The sequence below is a fragment of the Rutilus rutilus genome (assembly GCF_951802725.1).
Source record: "Rutilus rutilus genome assembly, chromosome: 4".
Classification (NCBI taxonomy): Eukaryota; Metazoa; Chordata; class Actinopteri; order Cypriniformes; family Leuciscidae; genus Rutilus; species Rutilus rutilus.
Window position 1 is genome coordinate 31,410,850 of NC_140212.1, and position 25,600 is coordinate 31,436,449.

Below are 25,600 nucleotides of genomic sequence, written 5' to 3' on the forward strand. Positions count from 1 at the left end.
ACTCGACCAGTCACGGATATATGCGCCTGCCACTGCGTTATATGCGCCGGCCACTTGACCAGTCACGGATATATGCGCCTGCCACTGCGTTATATGCGCCGGCCACTCGACCAGTCACGGATATATGCGCCGGCCACTCGACCAGTCACGGATATATGCGCCGGCCACTCGACCAGTCACGGATATATGCGCCTGCCACTGCGTTATATGCGCCGGCCACTCAACCAGTCACGGATATATGCGCCTGCCACTGCGTTATATGCGCCGGCCACTCGAACTTACACAATATGTAAAGTTTAAAAAAAATCTAATAAAATGCAGCACGCTCGTGGCTCTATTAGCATCGCGCCGGCCATTACCAGCCACACGATCTCTCACTGTTTACATCTATCAGACACTCCTATTGATACACAAAAGCACACAAACAGTGCAATACATATCTTATTTACCTATTTCTCATCTAAATCTTATATTCTTTTCGCTCTTTTTACCCGTATGGGATCGCGCGCTCTTGGCTCTATTAGCATCGCGCCGGCCATACCAGCCACACAATCTCTCACTGTTTACATCTTTCAGACACTCCTAATGATACACGAGAGCACAAAGACAGTGCAATACAGATCTTATTTACCTATTTCTCAACTAAATCTTATTTTTTATTAGCTCTTTTTACCCATATATGGGAGTGTGCGCTCGTGGCTCTATTAGCATCGCGCCGGCCACACCAGCTACACAATCTCTCACTGTTTACATCTATCAGACACTCCTAATGATACACGAGAGCACACAGACAGTGCAATACAGATCTTATTTACCTATTTCTCATCTAAATCTCATCTATCATTAGGAGTGTCTGAAAGATGTAAACAGTGAGAGATAATGTGGCTGGTAGTGGCCGTAAACAGCGAGAGATCGTGTGGCTGGTGCGACGCTTCGCTTAGCCACGAGCGCGCTCCCATACGGGTAAAAAGAGCAAATAAAAAAACAGATAAGATGAGAAATATAGGTAAATAAGATATGTATTGCACTGTATGTGTGCTTTTGTGTATCATTAGGAGTGTCTGATAGATGTAAACAGTGAGAGAATGTGTGGCTGGTGTGGCCGGCGCGATGCTAATAGAGCCACGAGCGCGCACTCCCATATATGGGTAAAAGAGTGAATAAAAAAAAAGATTTAGTTGAGAAATAGGTAAATAAGATCTGTATTGCACTGTATGTGTGCTTTTGTGTATCAATAGGAGTGTCTGATAGATGTAAACAGTGAGAGATCGTGTGGCTGGTAGTGGCCGGCGCGATGCTAATAGAGCCACGAGCGTGCTGCATTTTTTATTTTTTTTTACCTTACATATTGTGTAAGTTCGAGTGGCCGGCCCATATATCCGTGACTGGTCGAGTGGCCGGCGCATATAACGCAGTGGCAGGCGCATATATCCGTGACTGGTCGAGTGGCCGGCGCATATATCCGTGACTGGTCGAGTGGCCGGCGCATATAACGCAGTGGCAGGCTCATATATCCGTGACTGGTCGAGTGGCCGGCGCATATATCCGTGACTGGTCGAGTGGCCGGCGCATATAACGCAGTGGCAGGCGCATATATCCGTGACTGGTCGAGTGGCCGGCGCATATATCCGTGACTGGTCGAGTGGCCGGCGCATATAACGCAGTGGCAGGCTCATATATCCGTGACTGGTCGAGTGGCCGGCGCATATATCCGTGACTGGTCGAGTGGCCGGCGCATATAACGCAGTGGCAGGCGCATATATCCGTGACTGGTCGAGTGGCAGGCGCATATATCCGTGACTGGTCGAGTGGCAGGCGCATATATCTGTGACTGGTCGAGTGGCCGGCGCATATGACGCAGTGGCAGGCGCATATATCCGTGACTGGTCGAGTGGCCGGCGCATATATCCGTGACTGGTCGAGTGGCCGGCGCATATAACGCAGTGGCAGGCTCATATATCCGTGACTGGTCGAGTGGCCGGCGCATATATCCGTGACTGGTCGAGTGGCCGGCGCATATAACGCAGTGGCAGGCGCATATATCCGTGACTGGTCGAGTGGCCGGCGCATATAACGCAGTGGCAGACGCATATATCCGTGACTGGTCGAGTGGCAGACGCATATATCCGTGACTGGTCGAGTGGCCGGCGCATATATCCGTGACTGGTCGAGTGGCAGGCGCATATATCCGTGACTGGTCGAGTGGCCGGCGCATATAACGCAGTGGCAGGCGCATATATCCGTGACTGGTCGAGTGGCCGGCGCATATAACGCAGTGGCAGACGCATATATCCGTGACTGGTCGAGTGGCAGACGCATATATCCGTGACTGGTCGAGTGGCCGGCGCATATATCCGTGACTGGTCGAGTGGCCGGCGCATATATCCGTGACTGGTCGAGTGGCCGGCGCAGATATCCGTGACTGGTCGAGTGGCCGGCGCATATATCCGTGACTGGTCGAGTGGCCGGCGCAGATATCCGTGACTGGTCGAGTGGCCGGCGCATATATCCGTGACTGGTCGAGTGGCCGGCGCCTATAACGCAGTGGCAGGCGCATATATCCGTGACTGGTCGAGTGGCCGGCGCATATATCCGTGACTGGTCGAGTGGCCGGCGCCTATAACGCAGTGGCAGGCGCATATATCCGTGACTTGTCGAGTGGCCGGCGCATATATCCGTGACTGGTCGAGTGGCAGGCGCATATATCCGTGACTGGTCGAGTGGCAGCTCCCCCTGCCACGCAAAGATTTTACCCTCTCTCCACAAACGTGTATCTGCTTGATATACAACCACTGATGAGCATAATCGGTTTTGATGAGAAAAACCGACCCGGTGGACTCTTAAGCTGTAGCAATTCAACTTCCAAGTACATCACAGGAGAGGATGTCTCAACCTGGGTCCAGATGCCTTGTCTCGAGCCTGCGAGTCTAAGGAAAGAGAAAGCTTGCACTGTATGGCCATAACAACATCTAAGTGTGCATCAGACATACCTCACACTCTAGCTGAAATCTCTCAAGCACAAAGTAGTGACAATACCATTTCTCTCCTGCAGTTGGCCCATAAAATCAGATAAGTACAGTATCAACAGATTACCTTCGAGGCCCACCTGGGGGTGTTCTATCGCCGGTACCTGTAAAGAATAACGGAGACAAATTCCAATTGGTTGTTCCTCAGGCATTAATACCTGGATTTTTACATTACTTTCATGATAACTCTCTGGGAGGACATCTGGGCCGACTAAAAACCCTACTGAGGCTCTTGGAGGTTGCGTGGTGGCCCACTGTCCGCAAAGACATCTGGCAAGACGTCAAAGGAAGCGATATCTGTCAAAAATATAAACACGACAACACAAAACCCAGCGGCTTTCTACAGCATATGCAAGTGACAGAACCAGGTCACACTTTGGGTATGGATTTTATAGGACATTTTCCTCTCAGTAAGAAACAAAACACTTACCTTCTTGTGATAGTCAACTATTACACAAAACGGGTAGAGATGTTCCCCCTTAGACATAGTACGACACTAGCCGACAGAGTCTGGAAGGGCATCATTGAAAAGCGTTTTCTTTCTCACAGGGGGGGGGGCGGCGCTTGTCTGAAGTTTAAAATCATTGGTTACCCGTAAGCCAATCACATAACGTTTGGTTATGACGTGTGTTATGCGCAGGCTCAGCCGCATCTAACTTCCACTGTAAACACATGTATGATGCGAAAACAAAACCATCGAGCGAAATACCGGAGTGAACATGGCTGTGAACGACTTTTGCAGATTATGTGAAGTAAATCTACGCATCCACGGTACAATCAGCATCTACGTCACGGCTCTCAGCCCGCCCTCTGTTCGTTGATTGGCCGGCTGTTTTCTGGCCGGAGGAAATCGGTCGCTATCTCAGACTGAGTACAGAAGCGAACTGAAATTGAGCGGAGCGTAGTCAGGCTAGTACGACACAGAAGATCGTCAGAATTCTCAGGGAAGAAATCTTTACCCGATGGGGGGTGGCTAAATACTAGAGCCTGACCGATATAGATTTTTGGAGGCCGATACGATATTATGGAGTAAAAAAAAGCCTGATAACCAGGGCTTGACATTAACACCCGCCAACCCGCCAAATGCGGGTGGATTTTGCTCGTGGCGGGTAACGCAGTCACTCCAACTAGCCACTTTGGCGGGTTGAATAATTGTAGTCTTTTCAAAAGGCATCTGAAATAAGTGTGACACTACAAATCCCATAGGGCTGTCAACGAATATTCTAAATTCGAATATATATTCGAATAGTTTTAAAAAACAGAATTTCGAAGGTGAAAATTAATATTCGAATGTGGAAAAACGCCCGCGGTAGCAGAGGCGCGGCTGTCTGCTTTGCGAGTGGGCGCGCTGCCTGAGGGATCATTTTATTTAACGTTAAACAGAAACATTTCTGAAGTGTAGGCTACTGTACTGACTGAATAGATATTGCATGAATAAGGTAGATACAGCAGTTTCATGCACTGCAGGCTTCCACTGGTTTGATTATTTACCGTTTCATGTCAAGGAAAAGTATGTTTACCACAGCACAGCTCGCTCGGAGCGTTCAATGTCGGTTCTATATACTGTAAAACTTCAATTAATGTTAATAATATTTGTTTCAATCACTGAATGAAGCCTGCTATCTAAGAGTCGCGACCTTAAATTGCTTGCACAAAACTCTTGATCAGCACTCAACATTTGCTTATTGTTGTTGTTCATTTAAACTGCACAGAGCGCGTGACGCTTCATTCATGCCGCAAGACCTCCAGACACGCGTAAACGCGTCTTTACACTCGCGCCAGACGCTCTATTCGCGTTTGGTGTGAACGCAGCTTGAGGGAGGGCGAGAGAGAGAAAGAGTGCCTGCGAGTGAGCGAGCGAGAGTGAGTGAGATCTGCGGTCTTGGCCATTAGTTGATTTACTTGTTTTCGTGTAGGTAATACGTTGTCAAATATGTTTAAACTTAAATAAACTACCTATACAAGTAGTTATGTCTCTTTGTATTAATTTGTCCTGTTATTGACGTAATGCGCGTCATTGACAAAATGTGCAACCAGATGTTCGAATAGTTCGAAGATAAGCTATGTGTTTTTTTTTAGAGGGAATATTCGAAGGTCATTTTTGAGCAATTTTGACAGCCCTAATGAGTATTGTCGCTAGTGACCGACAACAAAGAATCGAAGAGACAGCTAGCTGCCCTGCTGGAGTTATGTTGTATGCCGGTGGAGCAATGTGGCAACATATAATACATAATACATGGTTTTATTTAAAAAAAGGAGCTTTACACACAATCTTATCAGAGCTAATGATAAAGACCTGTATTGTTATATATTTATGTAGTCTTGATTTGGGTGGATGTAACAATGGTTTTACATTTAAAAGGGTTGTAAATCTAGTTCAAGTAAATTTTAGCACGCCATAGTCCACTTTTATCAGGTAATTTCACAACAACAAAAATGTGGCTAGTAAAAATGCTGTGTGGCTAGTAACTTTGGAAAACCACTAGCCACATTGGCTAGTGAGGAAAAAAGTTAATGTCAAGCCCTGCTGATAACGATATATCGGCCGATATTATTTATGTGTATAACACATTTTTTGCAATGATCACTCAAATGTGGTGATCAAACTCTTGTGTGACAAAGATATGTAATGGAGGCAGGGTGAATGATAGAATGAGAATGATACATTTGAGCTGTAACCAAACTAGTTTGCATTGCATGTTCTATTCTAAATTATATTCTACATACTGTTGCATAATCTTCACTAATGACTACTGTATGTCTTTTTATTATGATAAAAAAGTATGTATATAAATAAATAGGAAGTGTCACTGGCAAAACCTTGTTATCTTCTATTACCAGTGAAGGATGGAAGTACTCAAGTTAACTCAGGTCATCTTCATTTATATAGCGCTTTTAACAATGTAGCGCTTTTAACAAAGCGTCTTTACAGATAGAAGGATAGTTTAAAGTAACAGAGATTGTTTTGGCTTTATAGCAGTTCTTGAATAAAGTTATTTTCCAGCTAAAGTTAATTTGATTGATTCACTTCCGTCGCAACGATCATCTGTTATTAACTTAGGGGCCACTAACACGACACCGTTTTGACAGGAAACTCTACACAGACTTTAAACGCGAAACCTGTCAGAACGCTGATGGCGTTCACATGCGTATTACGAGTTCAGTCTATTAGTATGCGCGTTTGAATATACGTGCGCAGGTTTGTAATTCCCTAGAAACCAAGCCTTAAAAACTACTTGTCTGGCCTTAAAATTTTGATACAGAATTTTAGCACTTCGGGGTAGATACGCGAACCGAATTTTCCCAACTACACTTTATCTGGAGTGGTAAAGGGATCCTCCATAAGGAGAAACTAGTTGGCACTTTAGCACCCCACTATGACATCAGGTCCAGGCGCAGGTCCTTCATCAGATCTGGATACAGCCTGGATCCGGCAGGCTGCGGGAAAACCTCGGGATAAACAAAAACACTAAAATTAGCGTAGATGCCATTCTTCTTATGATGTAACGAGTACATCAGGATTTATGGGGAGTGTTCCTGGTTCCGGCTGACCTAATCTATGCAGCCTAACTTTGAATTATACAAGTCTATAATGCATTGTGTGAATGCTAGGTCAAAGAGATGTGTCTTTAATCTAGCTTTGAAATGACAGAGTGTGTCTGCTTCCCGGACAACGGTAGGAAGACTGTTCCAGAGTTTTGGTGCTAAATAGGAGAAGGATCTACCGCCAGCAGTCGATTTTGATATTCTAGGTATAATCAACTGGCTGGAATTTTGAGATCTCAATAGACGTGAAGGACTATAATGCGTTAAGAGCTCGCTCAAGCACTGCGGAGCTAAACCATTTAGTGCTTTGTAGGTAATCAGCAATATTTTAAAATGTATGCAATGTTTAATAGGCAGCCAATGCAGTGTTGACAGAACCGGGCTAATATGGTCATACTTCCTGGTTCTGGTAAGAACTCGAGCTGCTGCGTTTTGGACCAGCTGTAGTTTGTTTATTAAGTGTGCAGGGCAACTACCCAGTAGAGCATTACAATAATCTAGCCTTGATGTCATGAACGCATGAACTAATTGTTCCGCATTTGTCAATGAAAGCATATGGCGTAATTTAGATATATTTTTAAGATGAAAAAATGCGGTTATACAGATACTAGACACGTGACTTTCAAATGAAAGATTGGTATCAAAGAGCACACCCAGGTTCCTAACCGACGACGAAGACTTGACAGAGCAGCCATCAAGTGTTAGACAGTATTCTAGGTTATTACGTGTGGGAGTTTGTCCAATAATTAGAATCTCCGTTTTTTCAGAATTTTTTATATCAGCTATGCATTCCGTTAATTTTGTGAATTGGTAAGTTTCGTCGGGGCGTGAAGAAATATAGAGCTGAGTATCATCAGCATAACAGTGAAAACTAATGCCATGCTTCCTAATGATATCTCCTAAGGGTAGCATGTACAGAGTGAACAGCAGCGGTCCTAGTACTGAGCCTTGTGGTACGCCATACTGAACTTGTGATTGATAAGACATCTCTTCAATTACTGCTACAAACTGATAACGGTCAGATAAGTATGATTTAAACCATGCAAGTGCAATTCCACTAATGCCAACATAATTTCGAGTCTATTTAAAAGAATGTTGTGGACGGTCAGATAAGTATGATTTAAACCATGCTAGTGCAATTCCACTAATGCCAACATAATTTCGAGTCTATTTAAAAGAATGTTGTGGTCAATAGTGTCAAATGCAGCACTAAGATCGAGTAACACTAATAGAGAGATACAACCACGATCGGATGATAAGAGCAAATCATTTGTAACTCTAATGAGAGCTGTCTCAGTACTATGGTACGGTCTAAATCCTGACTGAAAATCCTCAAAGATATCATTTCTTTCAAGAAAGGAACACAGTTGTGAGGATACCGCCTTTTCTAATATCTTTGACAGAAAAGGCAGATTCGAGATCGGCCTGTAATTGACTAATTCTGTAGGATCAAGTTGTGTTTTTATAACAAGCGGTTTAATCATAGCCAGCTTAAAGGTTTTTGGTACGTATCCTAGAGACAAAGACGAATTAATGATATTAAGAAGAGGATCTGTGACCTCTGGAAGCATCTCTTTCAATAGCTTAGTCGGTATAGGGTCTAACATACATGTTGTAGATTTAGATGATTTAACGAGTTTAGTAAATTCTTCCTCTTCTATAGCAACGAATTAATAAAAATTTTCTTCAAGGACACTACAATGCACTGCCTGATGCGATACTGTAGTAGACGGTAGCATAGTTATAATTTTCTCCCTGATATTATCAATCTTGTTAGTAAAGAAGTTCATAAAGTCATTACTGCTGTGCTGCTTGGAAACGTCTGGGGTTGAAGATTTATTTTTCGTTAGTTTAGCCACTATTTCAAATAAACACCTAGGGTTTTGTTTATTTTCTTCTAATAGGTTTGAAAAATAAGCAGATCTAGCAGCTTTTAAGGCCTCTCTGTATGCAATCGAACTCTCTTTCCATGAAATGCTAAATACCTCTAGTTTTGTTTTCTTCCAGCAACGCTCCATTTTTCTGGCTGCTCTCTTAAGGGCCCGAGTGTGCTCGTTGTACCACAGCGTTGGACTATTTTCTTTAATGTTCTTTAAGCGCAACGGAGCAACTGTGTCTAAAGTGCTGGAAAAGAGAGAGTTAAAAGTTTCTGTCGCAATATCGAGTTCTTCTAAGCTATCCGGGATGCTGAGATGATGAAACTGATTAGGAAGATTATTGATAAAGCAATCTTTAGTGGCAGAAGTGATAGATCTAATATATTTGTAGCACGGAGTCGGCTTTGCAGCCTCGGCTAAATGAAGTTTACACGAGACTAGATAATGATCTCAGATGTCGTCGCTCTGCTGCAGAATTTCAACGGCATCAACATCTATTCCATGTGATAATATTAGATCTAGAGTATGATTATGACAATGAGTGGGTCCTGACACGTGTTGTACAGAATGTCTTTAAATGCCAATCCCAATGCATCTTTTTCGTTATCTACATGTATATTAAAATCACCAACAATTAGGACTTTATCTGCAGCCAGTACTAACTCTGATAGAAAATCAGCAAATTCTTTGATAAAGTCTGTATGGTGCCCTGGTGGCCTGTATACAGTAGCCAGCACAAATGTTAAACGTGATTTATCATTTACACTAGATAGTGTTACATTTAGCAACAACACTTCAAAAGAATTATATTTAAAACAAGACTTCTCAGTAATTCTGAAGATGTTACTAAAAATTACAGCGACACCTCCCCCTTTGCCTTTGAGACGAGGTTCATGTTTATAACAGTAATCTTGCGGGGTGGACTCGTTTAAAGTAATATAATTGTCTGGTTTTAGCCAGGTTTCTGTCAAACACAGCACATCTAGGTTATAGTCTGTAATCATATCATTAACAATAAGTGTTTTTGGAGTAAGGGATCGAGTATTCAGCAACCCGAGCTTTATCATTTGTTCATCCGTAGTATAGCTGTTTTTTAATTTGTTGAACATCAATTAAATTTTTACCCTTGAATGGGTTTGGGAGATTTTTGTATGTCCTATTTCGGGGAACAGACACAGTCTCCATATGATGCTATCTAGGTGAAAGATTCTCTATGTGATGGGATTTATCTGACCTAGGTGACGCAAGGCCGCTAGCAGACAGTCGGTTTAGCCAGTCTGTCTGCTTCCTGACCTGAGCCCCAGACTGTGGAAATGGAAGAAAGAAGTACAGATAAAACAGCCTTCATCACAAACCAAGGGCTATTCCAATTCCGCTCCATGCCACATGGGCTCAGGAATGCCGCAGCCACCTTCCAGAGGCTGATGGAGAAGGTCCTAGCAGAATTGAGAGGGAAACTTTGCTTTGTATACATTGATGACATTATAATCTATTCACGATTATTAAACAAACAGGTACAACACCTGAACACCATTCTGCAAAGACTCAACCAGGCATCTCTTAACCTAAACATGAAGAAGTGTCACCTCTTTAAAAAAGTTAAAGTTCCTTGGACACATCGTCTCAGAGAAAGGAGTGGAGGTCGATCCTGAAAAGACCCAGGCTGTTGCCGACTATACTCCTCCCAAAGACCTTAAAACCCTCCAACGCTTCTTGGGATTAGCAGGATGGTACCACACGTGCATTCCCCATTTTGCAGACATCACTGCTCCTCTAAATCACCTGAAAAAAAAGAAAGGAGTAAAATGGGACTGGACTCCTGAGTGCCAAAACAGCCTTGAGAACATCAAACAAATATTGCAAGACCCACCTGTATTGATGCAGCCTGACCTCAATCAACCTTTCAGGTACATACAGATGCCAGTGATGTGGGCTTAGGAGCTATTATCACCCAGCAAACTCCTGAGGGCGAAAGAGTAAAAGCTTATGCGTCACAAACATTACGAGGACCCGAGGTAAACTATTCAACGTCTGAAAAAGAGTTTCTGGCTTTGGTCTGGGTGGTGGAAAAATGGAGGCATTATCTTGAAGGGAGGCATTTACTGTGATCATGCTGCTTTAACTTGGGCCTTCAATAGCCCTAAAACCTCCTTTCGGCTGACCCGGTGGACTCTTAAGCTGTAGCAATTCAACTTCCAAGTACATCACAGGAGAGGATGTCTCAACCTGGGTCCAGATGCCTTGTCTCGAGCCTGCGAGTCTAAGGAAAGAGAAAGCTTGCACTGTATGGCCATAACAACATCTAAAGTGTGCATCAGACATACCTCACACTCTAGCTGAAATCTCTCAAGCACAAAGTAGTGACAATACCATTTCTCTCCTGCAGTTGGCCCATAAAATCAGATAAGTACAGTATCAACAGATTACCTTCGAGGCCCACCTGGGGGTGTTCTATCGCCGGTACCTGTAAAGAATAACGGAGACAAATTCCAATTGGTTGTTCCTCAGGCATTAATACCTGGATTTTTACATTACTTTCATGATAACTCTCTGGGAGGACATCTGGGCCGACTAAAAACCCTGCTGAGGCTCTTGGAGGTTGCGTGGTGGCCCACTGTCCGCAAAGACATCTGGCAAGACGTCAAAGGAAGCGATATCTGTCAAAAATATAAACACGACAACACAAAACCAAGCGGCTTTCTACAGCATATGCAAGTGACAGAACCAGGTCACACTTTGGGTATGGATTTTATAAGACATTTTCCTCTCAGTAAGAAACAAAACACTTACCTTCTTGTGATAGTCGACTATTACACAAAATGGGGGGGGGGGTTGTCTGAAGTTTAAAATCATTGGTTACCCACTCTCACCGTCCAAGATGCGCCGCCCTCGCCGGAGCTCGCGCAGTTTCATCCGGCAGATCTAGTCTGGATTAAAACTCACCCTCTCTCATCTGACACCTCTGCCAGTGGGTATGGATTTTATAGGACATTTTCCTCTCAGTAAGAAACAAAACACTTACCTTCTTGTGATAGTCGACTATTACACAAAATGGGTTGTCTGAAGTTTAAAATCATTGGTTACCCTGAGTGGGAGGGACCAGCTGAAATAATAAAAAAATAGGGCCGAAAAATTACACAACACACACACACAAACACAAAAATACTTTGTGTGTCTTAAGACTTCAGCAAACGCTGTCTGCTGCTAGACATGGTCCTGCTCTTCTTTTTCCCATCTTTGCCTCCTCCTGCACGCAGAGTTTCTTTACGCATGACCTGCGACAGAAAACCCACAAACACCATTTAACTGTAATGCAAACCATAGTTAATGAATACATCAGAATGGGAAAGAGCTATGCTGTGTGCCTTACATTTCTCAAAGCAAGCTGACGGAGTTCTTCGTGGGTCAAAATTCGATCCTCCTCACAGTCCTCAAAGTCCTCATAATCACAGCTTAAACTTGCACAATAAGACCAGGAGCATATATTAATAAAACAATAAAGTCATAATTTCCACCTATTTTGTGTACTTTTGTTTTATCTCTGTGTCTATAGCTCAACATACTGTATGAGAAGCTTCTCTCACCTGGTAATGGGCCTGGACGGACGTTCCTGAAGGATCTCTGTGTGTCTCAGCACATCTGGTTTCTGACCCAGCAGGACCTGAGCAACTTCTTTCAGGTCGCAACTCTTCTTCCGGTCCTATTTATTAACATTAGTTACACCACTGGTCAGCATTTCAGAATAAGTACTTTTATACTTATCAAGGATGCATATATTTGATAAAAAATACAGTAAAAACAGTGAAATATTATTGCAATTTAAAAGCACTGTTTTCTATTTTAATACATTTTTTAAATTTAATTTATTCCTGTGACCAAAGCTGAGTTTTCAGCATCATTACTTATCACCAAATCTGAGTAAAAGCAAAATGATGCTATTTGGCAACGGTAATTCCAATGCTCAGGAATCAATTCAGATAGAGGGTGTTGTTATAGAGCGGGAGCATGAAATCTAATTCCTTGGAGTTATTATAGATGATAGAATTACTTGGAACTCTCATATTAAATACATAATCACTAAAATATCAAGAAGCATTTCAGTAATTGCAAAAGTAAAGCATACTTTAAACATCAAAGCTCTGCATACTTTATACTGTTCTCTGATCTTGCCCTATTTACATTATTGTTCTGTGGTATGGGGTAGTACTTATATAAGCACATTAAAACCAATAGTAATGCTGCAAAAAAGAGTTATCCGATTAATTCATAAAGTTGTTTTTGGACCAAAGATCAAAAATCAAAGATCATGAAGTTTTATGACATTGTTGAGTTCCAAACAGTACAGATGCTATAGAAAGGTTCCAAGAACGTACTGTTTGTTATGAATTACGTGATGAATTAAATTTTAGGACTCAGAAACATAGCGCAACAAAAAGTTTTAGCGCAACAAAAAGTTTTAGCCCTACAGTTAATGGGGTACAATTGTGCAATAACTTGGAGATGGACATGAAACGATGTCCAAACATCAACCTGTTCAAATATAAATACAAGCAAAAGATTTTTGAAAAGGTTAGAGAAGAATAAATAAATTGCCATTAGGGGTATTTCTACCATGATCAGACACTGCAAGTGTATATAATCTAATTAATCAAATTATAATCAATATAATATATAATCAAATTATTATTATTATTATTATTTTTTGCTGTTCCTTTGTACTATTGTAAAATGAGAATTTTTATTGTATTACAGGGTATCTGCACAATTTTTAAAGTCAAATTTCAGGCTTTTTAAGACCTTTTTAAGACCTGAAGAAATCAAAATTAATACCGTACATTAGGGGTGCGCAATATTGACAAAAATATGTCTAGATATTTTCAAAGTTTTGTTGATAATAATTAGATGATATTTTACTGATTGTGTTTTTGTACTGGTACCATGGCTGGTTTAGGCCTGTTGTTGAAAGCAGACTCACGAAGATATTCATATTTTTTATATTCTATGCAGTGGTCAGTTCACAGTAGTGACCGAAATTTAACATTTTTATTAAGGGGCAATATTTGCCACCTTAAATTGATTTCCAGGGGCATTGTCACCTATGGATATTGTTTCTAAACGTATTTAGAGGTATGCATCACCTTTTATGTCAAATTCTAACATTCAAATTAAATTATATTAGAATAACACAGTACCAATGTCAAAATAAATCATTAAATTAAAATCCATCCTTGCAGTGCAGAGGTGACACAGAAGCGGCATCAAAACTGGCATTAGCCTACTATATTTACACTTCATTTACAATTGCATAAATAAAGCTATTCAATATTTAAATATAAAATGATTTATAATTTTAACGTTTTAATTAAAGGATACTTTAAATATGAAACTGAAACCACCAGTAGGTGGCGGCAAGTCACTGTCTTAATAAGCGAGTTGTTGGAGTCATTTATCAACCGATTTGTTCAAACGGCTGATTCATTCAGAAAAACAAGTGATTGTTCATTGAATCGTTAAAATGATTCGTTCAAAACGCGGATTTCAGTAAAAAAAATAAAAATAAAAAAAAAATCATCGGCTTCATTATGAAATTCTCGTCGCCGATATAAAGTGAAAATTGACAATATTGTGTCCAAAAAATAACTCACAATGTTAACTATTATTGTTAATTTAACTGTTGTATAAAATAAATAGCACATTTGCAATTGTGCAAAGGAAAACGGCACTCTTGCTCATGTGATATTCTAATATAACAACATAATATGATATGATATATAAATATAAGACAAAACCTCATTTGGGGACATCTATAACTACACTGACACATCACGCAGTGAAAGCAAGCATGAGAGAAACGCGATGTCAGCTCGCACTCGCAGTGCCTCGTACATAGTTAAAACAATGATTACAATATCATCATAGTTCACAGACAATATCGCACACTCCTAAGCACATAAAGAATGAACTTACAACTGAACTGACATTTACTCGTTTTCTTCTCTCCTCTCGCGTGCAGGAGACAGACGTAGGCTAATATACTGCCGTCAGTGACGCGAATTGTCACGTGAACAAGCAAATCCACCAAGATAGAATAAAAATAATAAGAGCCGCTAATTAGATGGTTTTAATTTCGAAAGCATTTAGATAAGATAACGAGTGAGTGAATTCGGACATTGAGTGCGCCGGAAGGGCTGCCGGTTTGCATCGTTTGTGCTTGATGCTTAATAGTCATTTGAAACTTAGCAAACTGGCAGCTCTAATAATAAGAAACTCTTTATCACAGTGCATTGTGGGATTCAGGGTTCCTACACATATTCCATTTCAAAATTCCATACTTTGAAGTGGTCAAAATGTGTAGGGCAGTACATTATATTTCAAGGCCTTAGGTCTGCTTTAACACACTGCTTTAACACACTTTAATGGCGGCCAAGAAACCACACCGTGAAATGGGCTGATGGTGCAATAGGTGGCTCAGTGTGCATTGTCTATGCTAAGTTTAATGGTTTCCCAGAAACCCAGAACACTTATAACATGCATTTTTGCATAATGAAAAAGTGCACCTTGAATTCAGTTGTGTTAGACCAGTGGTTCTCAATTCCAGTCCTCGGGACCCCTTGCTCTGCACATTTTGTGTGTCTCTCTTATCTGACACACTCAGTTCAGTTCATGGAGTCTCTCCTAATGAGCTGATGATCTGGTTCAGGTGTGTTAAATAAGGGAGACATACAAAATGTGCAGAGCAGTGGGTCCCGAGGACTGGAATTGAGAACCACTGTGTTAGACAATCACTAAACAGCTGCCATGAAAACACACTTCTATGAGACATTTTTGTTCATTAAATTCTTAATTGTCTATTATAGAAAACTAAACAGGGGCAATAGTCTGGAAATGCAAATATTTTTCCATAATCTGCTTTCTTTTTTCCATACTTTTCCAGACCTGGAAATTACTCAAATCAAATTCCATACTTTTCCAAACTGCGTAGGAACCCTGGGGATTGAATGTGTGCACTCAAATAGTGCCCTATTTAAGGCTACAGGGGGTGATTTCGGACACTGCCTATGAAATAACCTGTTGGTACATTCTGGTCCTTTCTGTACCTTATAATTAATGAAGGCTTGAATGATGAGCAGTTCACTGATTCTCTGCTCCACCAGGCTGAGGTACTTCATGATGTTACTGTGTTTGATGCTAAAGGAATAGCCCAGCACGTTTAACACCTGTGTTCGGTCGCAGTCAATCTTTTGGAACACACTGTCTGTCCCTAGAATGACATCAACATAAGCTTTACTGTATAAAAACGCAGGTATCATTCTTCTTCTTCTATGTTGTCATTTTTGATTCTTCCACGTGATTATGTTAACGCATGTTTGGGTGATTTTACTAGTACCTGTTTTGATCTGATCAAGGGTCTTGCTGATGTCATCAGCCTGGGCTTCGTGCTGTTGAGCTTGCGTCTCACACTCTTGCTGTAGTCCCTTCAACTCTTTTAATTCCACCTGAATTTTCTGGTCCTTTTGGACTCGTTCCATGTGGATCTGCTTCATCTCTTCTCCAATCTGGAACAGAATCAACACAAAAAATGGATTCCTACTGTTGTGTCTGTATTAAAATGTGAATATGAATAACATTCTGCTCGGTGCATGTTCATTTGGCCCAGGTTGGCCAATGTTTTGTTTGGTTTTAGTGTTGTTCTTATTAACTAAAACTATTAAAATTGCTTTCATTAAGTGAAATAAAGCTTAAAATGAATTCAAATAAATATTAGACGAAAAACTTCAAAACTTCCATTAGAAATGTTGCTTTGACGATTAACTGAAAAAAAGTGGAAGTGCTAAAATTACTATAAAAAGAAAATAAAGCTAAACAGAAAAAAACTAATTCTAATAAAAATGACAAAATCACATAAGAAACTTAACTAAACATTGAGTATTATAGTATAAATGCTATACTATATAATACAAATACTATAATAGTACACAAATAGTACTAAAATAACAAAAGTAATTTTACAAAGTTCAGTTCATCTTGCGAACGGGTCTTTATTTGACTAGTTCTATGATTCACACACTGACCTCCTGGATTTGCTTTCTCGCTGTCTCAACTTTCACGTTCTCATTCATCACAAAGTTGCAAAGAGAAAAGTTCTGGTCCTCAACTGTTAAGAAACACATAAAGAGTTGTAGCAGAATGCATTGCAATCATTTGTCTGCACAAAACAGAAAACGTAAAGCTCACCCTGACTGAAATGTGTAGCCAACATCTCCAAATGATCTTCCCCAGTCAATCTCTGGATCTCCTGGAAAACCTCCTCCAGAGGGTCAAGCGTCTCCCCTCCGGCGTCTGCCCTCCTCCGCTCCTCCATCTCTGCCATAGTAGAAAAAATAGCTGGATTCAGAATCAATTAATCAATCAGTCTGTTACAGAGTATAACAAAAGTTTGGGATTAGCAAGTAAATTCTATTTTTACTCAGCAAAGTAAATTAGATCTGCAAAATAGATCTGCTACACTGCTGCATTTCCAACACACCACTGTGAGCAAGATAGAGTACAACACAGTATTCGTTAATTAGCCGTAGCTGATGTGTACAGGCGGAGGGTTTCTGAAAGCGTATTTGAAGGCTGAGCAGCCAGCTCATTGGCTACTGATACAGCAGGAACCAATCAGCTGTGCCCAATAGATACAGATGTGATTGCAAACAGAGTTAAGGGCCTATCAGCCGGCGCCATCTAGAGTTTCATGACAGAACTTTGTCGGTAGTGCACACAATTTAACCAACAACAATTCTTGGTTACAAATATTGCTCTCTGACCTCGTCTGCGTCTCTTTTCCTGTCCATCAACCATGGCGGTTCTCGCCTTGTTCTTGGTGGTCATAAAATAGTTGAGTTTGTGTTCATGAGAGATAGCTCTCTTCAGCTCCTCCTTCTCAGCTGAGTACTCCGCAAAATCCTTCTTCATCATGGCAACTTCGGTCTGTGCCTCCTCTCTGAAATACACACATATATAAATAGAACCGTCTACAAATGTCCAAAACACGTACTGAGGGTGAAGCGATGTGTAAAACCATACAAAATAATAACTCTTATTAAAAAAGTCACTGAACTTTTGCTGTGCAATTGTAACAATGAGCACTCAAACACACCAAACCAACACTTACTAAAAACACACACAAAACTGATTTTGCACGGGCACTTTGCACTAGTAAATAAAAAACTAAAACAGATTTTTTTTTTTTGTGAAGTTTTTCATGATTTTGTGAACTTTGTATATAAGCGAAGAAACTTAAAATCTCAAAGTACCTGTCATCAAAAGCTGTGGCTGTATTGTCCATAACTTCACCGATTTCCTTACGAACATCTCGCAAAACCTGAAAGAAAGACAACAGCACTTGTTTGACCTGTGTTCAATCACTGCATCTCTCACACTCATTAAACACCCAGAATGACCAACCTTCTCCCGTCTGCCACGCAGCTTCTGGAATCGGGTGCGTTCCATGTGGAGTGTCTTGAGCTCTTCTCTGAGCTGGCTGTTCTTCGTCAGCCGTTTGTTACACCGATTTAGAGCCTGCAGGGACAGCAAAAACATTTAAGGAGAAGGTCATGATTTACTAACAGCTTTCGCCAGCGCAAACCCTCTTTTGGCGTTAAAAAACGACTGTCAGGATGTACTAAAGACACGCAGTGAAAAATGACCGTAGAATTATCGCGTGCGGCTGACATCATTGCAGATGCTTTCCCTTTCAGACACAGTATTTATATATAAGGGAGGAGAGTATTTATTGTATATTTCAGTCCGATCGAGTCATCGATCCTGTTACTAAGGCATTATGTGGTTTCGTATAAACGTAGCTACTCACACCAGTTCTTAAGAAAATCTTTGTTATGATGTTCGTACGGTCTTTTTATAGGCTTCCCTATAAGGTATCACCCAATCCATGGTTTCATTTGAAAGCTTAGAATCTAACCTTTACAAAGGTTCCATCACTTTAGTTTATATGATACATATCAAATGCAATATTAGCTTAAATATACATTGGTCCCAGGCAAAAAATTCCGCTTTATGATTGCGAAGAAATCTTTCTACAAATATTTATTTTTTATATATTTCACAAAACAGTCAAGTCATATATCACAAGAAAGCTCTCATTCTAAGGAATTTGTCTATTAAATCTTGTATCTTCTGAAAGAATAAAATGATCAAAATCATAAATCTATTTTTGTTTATTATAGCACAGACAACATATACTATAATATTGATCACATTCAGCAGTGTTTTATATCATTTAAAGGGTTTTCTGTAAAATGACACTGGAATATTGCATATGTACCACTGTATATGGGTATGAGCAGAGTTTAGATTTGGGTAGGTGGAAATTACATTAAAAAAAGGTAATATTCCTCCCTTCAGATTAATATGAACATCTTTTTCATTATAGAGAAAAAATAATAATACTTTCCAGTGTTTGCTGGCATCTAGAGGAAACAGCCATACTTGTCTGCATGTTGCTAGAGCCCACAGGGCCTGAGTTATACACTTTCAAAAATGAATTTAAGATTTAAAAAAAAAAAAAAAAAAAAAAGCGCCTCTTTTTTGGGGGGGTTATTACAGCTCAGACAACATATACTTAAATGTTTATCACTTTTAGCACGGTTTTATGAAACTGTAAAGGGTTTCCTGTAAAATGACACCAAAATTGTCTATTTTGAAAAAAAGATGTGGAAGTGGGAGGCTTTCCCCAAAAATGGTCCAGGAGCATAAGAGGCTAAGGAACAAATGAACCGTTTTGTATGGCCAAATGTTTGGTGCCCACAGTTGTGTGTTCAGTGAAACTGCATGCTGTGAAATGTTTGATTCTCTGTTTACCCAGTCCAGTTTGTTCTGCAGGGTGTCGGTGGCCTTCTGAGTCTGGCAGGCCTGAGACGTTCTCGCTTCCACCAGTTTGTTCTCCATATTCATGATCTGTAAACAAAATGCATGCAAATAATCATACATCTGTAGCACCAACAGTGTGTGTTTAATAAGTTTAATAACTCGGCACATATGCACCTCCTGTTCCATCTGTGTTTGGGTCTGTCTCATATTATCTAGTTGATCCTCCGCCGTGTTTCTTTGCTCTAGCAGAGCTTGGATTCTCTCAGTGTCCTGGCAGTCGTTCTTCCTACGCGATCGGCACTCGAGCTCACGAAGAAACTCCTCATGTTCCTCACGCAGCCTAGAAATCTCCTGGCTGCGGACAAACACCACACAACAAACAAAATATGCTCAAACACACACATTCCATACAAGACACAATGCAATACATGTACTGTACAAAGGAAAATCGCTCGCCCGACGTCCCGGGGCTTAGGGCTGCACGATTAACCTTTATCGCATCAATATTGAGGTTTTAACTCCCGCAATAACCTAACCTCAGGCTAAGGTTTTAACGCCCGCCTCTGACATTTGAGTGACAAACCTATTAGCCAATCAAAATGGTCGAATCTCGCGTTCCTGGCTTGCTGGCCAATTAGAAATGGCAATGGAAAGTTACAATAATTAGTTTACTGTCATTGTGAGGGGACAAGAAACATTAACAAAGCCGTTTTCATCATGTTAGGCACAAGATTGATAATGAATGTGTACATGTTGAGAACTAATATAATACAATTTGGAGCCTTCAAAGTTCAGCTTTAGGAGGGGAAGAGACAGGGCGAGATGAGGAGACTGAGAGAAGAAGAGAGAGTGATGGATAAGAGGAGAGAGCAGGTGTTGACACATAATCTACTGCCCGCTGACATGGTTTTAAAGCTATTTCTTATCCTTTTTTTGGCCTTCAAAACATCTTAAAATGCACACATGTAGATCAGAGAAATCAAAATTCTCCCCGAACCCCCTTGACTAGCCTACCTCACATTCGGGACCTCAGTGATGATAAAGCCCTGCCGTCTGCATGTTAATTAAACCAGCTAATAGTGAGCATTAGACCCTAAACTAAAGTGTTACCCTGATTGGGGGCTGAGCCACAGACACACACTGATTCATGTTCTGGTGGTCACACACACTTCAGTTCAGTTAGTACCAGATGCATATTTGTAATGATGATTCTAATTTGATTATTTTATATCCAGTTGTTGATATCTGTGTGTTGAAAAAGTTTTTGATTCATGTTTTGACTCCTAACCAATATTCTACATTAAAAATTGCCTTTCTATTTGGGCTAGTAAAATTCATTTCGGGCTACCAACATCTGAAGAGTGCAACATTGCAGGACGACATTAGATAGGCTTCTAATGACAAATCTTTAGGGTATTGTGAGTGTGTGTGCTCGCGTCTCATTGAGCATGTGCGCGAGTTTGTGTGTGTGTGCTCGCGTCTCATATGAGAATGTGCGTGGACAGTTTGTGCGCGCACGCGCGTCTCATATGAGTATGTGCGCAGAGAGATCCGCGCGTCTCGTGTGTGTAGAGTTTGCGTGTATGTGCGTGAGCGACTTTAGGCGTGTCGTTGTGCATTTCATATGTATTTGTTTGAGCACTGACGTTGACGAGTTAACCCCTTAGGTATCGAAATCTGGTACCGAAAAACAAGTCATTTTTCGATACTCGATAGTATCGAGGCAATTCGGTCGGTACCTAAAAAGTATCGAACTCGGTACCCAGCCCTACCCAATAGACTTAATAAACTCCTGAAAGTGTTTTGTGGCACTGACCGCTGTTTGCGAATCTCTTCCTGCGACTGGACGCTGTAGGCCTGCCGATCCTGGTCCATTATACGCAGCTGTCTCTGCAGTGTTTCCATCTCTGTCTCAGCTGGACACATAAGAACATTCATCTGTCCATCTTAATTATCCATAACAAAGTATCGAAGCTGATTGAACACGATAATATTGCCACAGAATAAAGTACATTTACAACACAAAAAAAATTCGTCTTTTTTCACACAAGTGAATGGAAAGGCTTACTGTGAGATGGTTTCAAATCTGTGTCACTGGAAGGCCTGAAGATTGGAGGATGCTGGACAGACTGCGGTCTCAGGCGCACTCCGGGGTTTCTCCCAGGCGGAGGATGAGGTTTCAGGCTCTCTCCGGGCTTTCCCCCAGGCGGTGCATGAGGTCTCAGGCGCACTCCGGGGTTTCTCCCAAGCGGTGGATGAGGTCTCAGGCTCTCTCCGGGGTTTCTCCCAGGCGGAGGATGAGGTCTCAGGCTCTCTCCGGGGTTTCCCCCAGGCGGAGGATGAGGTTTCAGGCTCTCTGGAACGACATGAGGGTAAGTAATTAATGACAGAATTTACATTTTTGTGTGAACTATCCCTTTAATGTTTTCTAATGTGGTTATAATTGGTCATTGTTCTGTTTTATGAACATTTTCAATATTTTAAAGATTTATTGTTTTGAAAAAATGGTTTATACAGAAAAGAGTCACATCAAAAGTCACAGTAAAAACTTTTAAATTGTTTTTAAAAAAAAATTTCAAATAAATGCTGCTCTTTTGAACGTTCTATTCAAAGAATACTGAAAACTGTATCGTAGTTTCCACAAAAATATGAAGCCGTACAACTGATGTTTCTCGATCATCAAATCCTCATATTAGAGTGATTTCTGAAGGATCATGTGACACTGAAGACTGGAGAAATGATGCTGAAAATTCAGCTTTGATCACAGGAATAAACTGCTTTACTATATATTCACATGTATATGTATATTTATACATTTTTAGTAAAGTTATTTTTAATTTAGGAATATTTCACAATATAACTGTTTGTAGGGTGTGTTTGATCTAATGCAGGCTTAAGGTGTGATCAGGAAAGTGTTTTTGAAGTGACAATAAATGGTTTGCTATATTCTTTTGTGAATTGTCTTATTTTGACAGTTATTATGAATATTAAATATAATCATCATGTTGATTATAATCGGTTGAAATTAGGCCTGAAAAAGACGTCTTTTCACTTTTCAACCAAATTTTAACATTGTTTAGACGACTGGCAATGGAATGGAAAGGCTTACTGTGAGATGGTTTCAAATCTCACCTCTGGAAGCCCCGAAGATTGGAGGAAGCTTGAGGCTCTCGCCGGGGTTTCTTGTAGGGACGTCTGAAGCACACAGAGGTTTAACAAGGCATGTCGGTCGGTTTAGCAAGCGAGATTTACTTTTGTCCATCTTCTGATCTTAAACGGTGCACTGTTCGAGAATTATACAACTGTTTTTAACTAGTTAATCCTTTCACATGTAACGTTAAGTTTAAAATATTCTGGCTGACTTTTTCAAGGCGACTGTTATTTAGAATGTGTTGCTTTATGGTTTCCATGGTGACGCGTCATTGCTTGTCACGTGACACACCGCAGCTACAACAGAGCTGAATGAGAGGAGTCCAAGATGGCGTCCTGCTAACTTTACTTTTGCAGAGCTCCGCTGACAAACTTTTATAACGGCACTAATATCACTTATTAAAGTTTTATTTTTTGTAAAAACACCAAGTTTATTTATTTTTTGCTCTCTCCGAGATTCGAATATGAAGTCGACAGCAGACAAAAGGAAAGAAATGTCGCGTGTTTCGCGGCAAACTGACAAGATGGACTTTCACAGCTATGTGTCTGTGGAAGAAACTCTGACTGGGGCCAAAACACCGCTTCCAGATAGCCTAAAAAGGGCAAGGCAGATGATGATACCTCATCTATTATTTCAACGCTGTCTAATCTGATTAACACCCGCTCTGACGCCATCGAAAAAATGGTGAGTGAAAATGCCCTAAAGATTGAAGGTTTGAAAAAAACAGTGGATTTCGTATGTGCTGAATTAAACGATATCAAAGGCAAAGTCAATCACGTTGAGACAAGATTGAACACTGAAGAGAAGAAGATGGGATTCTGTGAACAACGTCTCACTGACTTGGAAAGATACTCCCGTCGCTGGAACCTACGTTTACACGGTGTGACCGAGAAGGAAAGGGAGGATGCGAGAGCGGAGTCCATCCGTATATGCGAATCCACGTTCCCTGAGGCAGGAAGCAGCCTCGCAGACAAAATCGACACCGTTCATCGCATTGGAAGGAAGCTCCCAAATAGTTGGCGCCCGCGACCCATCATTATTCAGTTTTCTTCGCGAGTGTTGAGGGACGGAGTGTGGAAGGCAGCGAGGACGTCGGAGTTTCTTCGTACCAATCAACTTCGCTTCACTGAGGATCTCATCGCGTCCGATCGGGAAAGAAGACAGCTACTTTGGCCCGCTGTTGACAAGGCTCGAAAGGAGGGAAAGAGAGCTCACTTCGTGGGAGGTCGTGCCTTTGTTGATGGATCTGAAATTTATCCTTCATAAGCATGGTAAACATTTAGTGGGTGTACTTGTTCAGTTTAAGAATGTTCATTAATCTGATTGACTTCATTTATGCCAAATATTGAACTTATTTGACTGTTAGTCAGCTAACGATGCACTTTTATCCCTAGAGGGTTTTACAACCGTTCATTTTGATATCCTATATTTTGTTCTGTTCTTTTGAATGTCCATTTCAGTTGTTTCTCTCAATGCTGGGGTTGCGTGATATAGTAAAGCGTAAAGCGTTGTTTTTGTATGCTAAATCCTTCAAAACAGATTTTTGTTTTTTCCAGGAGTCTCATTCTGTTTGTAATGACACTACTTTTTGGAAAAACCAATGGGGCAACGAGGTTTGGATGGCTCATGGTTCGGAGCATTCTGCTGGTGTAATGATAATGAAAAACCATTTCGCAGGTTCAGTGCTACAGAATTATATAGATCCTAAGGGGCATTTTCTTTTATTGTTAATCTGTATAAATAATAGTTTTGTGTTATTGATAAACATTTATGGGTATAATGCTTCTCGGGAAAATGACCTGTTATTAGAAGATATAGGAGATAAAATTTCGTTATGGCTTAATACATTTCCTGATGCTGTAATCTGTATTGGTGGAGATTTTAATATCGCTCCCAATAACAATCTTGATAGATTTCCTCCTAGACAATCCACTTTGCCTAATTCGAAATTGAAAATTTTCATGGAGAAGTTTGATTTAATTGATATCTGGAGGGAGAAATTTCCAAATACTAAATCTTACACTTGGGGCAACAAGAACCACTCAAGACTTTCTCGCTTAGATTATTGGCTTGTACCATACTCTTTCAAACATTTTAATGTTTCAGTTAGCATTCTTCCTTCTCCTTTAACAGATCACCATACTATTCTTCTTTCTACTCCTCTATCCACAGATCTTTCAAATACAGTTTCTAGAGCCTCTTATTGGAAAATGAATTCCTCTCTACTTAAGCATGATGACTTGAAAAAAAGAATTTCCTTTTTGATTCAATACTACTGGGTGAAAGCTTCTTCTGACAAAAAATTTTGCCTAAATTGGGAGTTACTAAAATATGAAGTAGGAGTATGTATTAGGCATTTTAGTAGCAATTTGGCAAAACAGAGAAGGTATGAAGAGGAGAGGGTTATAGCAAAGATTATAACCCTTCAAAGTAAAACTCACGAAGACTTATCTGAAACTGACCTAACAGAACTTGCAGAGCTCCAATCTAAATTAGACAGTATTTATAAATACAAAGCTGAAGGCTCCTATGTTCGTTCGAGAAGGAAATGGCTAGAACAGAGCTCTGCTTATTTCTTTAGAATGGAAAAACACAACTCTAGAAATCTCATTATTAGTTCGCTGCAAATTAACGGAATCTTGACAGATAATCCCAAGCAAATTGCCTCTTTTTGTAGTAATTTTTATTCCAAACTTTATAAATCTAATTACTGTAAAGATTCAGCCTTTCTTTTCTTTCAGTCATTAAAGGAGGTTAAGTCAATATCTAAAGATGACCAGCTCGCTTGTGATAAAACCATGACTATCAACGAAGTATTTGAGGGGATTGAAGGCCTTAAAAATAACAAATCTCCAGGAACTGATGGCCTAACGGCTGAATTTTACAAAAGCTTTGCAGAAGAGTTGGCACCGTTCCTGCTAGAGATGTTTTTGGAGAGTATCCAATCAGAAATGTTGCCTTCTAGTTTAACACAAGGACTCCTAACCCTTATACCTAAGCCTAAAAAAGATACTACTTTAATAGATAATTGGCGGCCTATTTGTCTTCTCAATAATGATTATAAAATATTAGCTTGGGTTTTGGCCAAGAGGCTTAAGTGTGTTCTGAGTTCGGTTATTGATGAAACT

The 25,600-nt window shown here is 40.6% G+C and overlaps 2 protein-coding genes across 2 annotated transcripts; both read right to left on the minus strand.

The window, feature by feature from the left end:
• Nucleotides 1-11,543: 11,543 nt before the first annotated feature.
• Nucleotides 11,544-15,648, minus strand: LOC311289741 (uncharacterized protein). Its single transcript, XM_084407985.1, has 4 exons — nucleotides 15,547-15,648; nucleotides 12,034-12,149; nucleotides 11,820-11,907; nucleotides 11,544-11,724 (listed from the first exon to the last, which is right to left on the minus strand). The coding sequence occupies exons 1-4, from the start codon at nucleotides 15,616-15,618 to the stop codon at nucleotides 11,626-11,628; spliced, it is 375 nt and encodes a 124-aa protein (XP_084264111.1). The 5' UTR covers nucleotides 15,619-15,648; the 3' UTR covers nucleotides 11,544-11,625.
• Nucleotides 15,649-16,168: 520 nt separating this feature from the next.
• LOC311289820 (outer dynein arm-docking complex subunit 1-like) lies at nucleotides 16,169-22,583 on the minus strand (the record flags this gene model as incomplete). The annotated part of the gene is made up of 10 exons (XM_084408068.1): nucleotides 16,169-16,604; nucleotides 16,685-16,813; nucleotides 17,260-17,435; nucleotides 17,749-17,816; nucleotides 17,900-18,013; nucleotides 19,313-19,408; nucleotides 19,496-19,676; nucleotides 21,138-21,237; nucleotides 21,390-21,677; nucleotides 22,454-22,583. 10 exons carry the CDS (start codon nucleotides 22,581-22,583, stop codon nucleotides 16,510-16,512), a joined length of 1,377 nt encoding a protein of 458 aa, XP_084264194.1. The 3' UTR covers nucleotides 16,169-16,509.
• Between the last annotated feature and the right edge of the window lie 3,017 nt (nucleotides 22,584-25,600).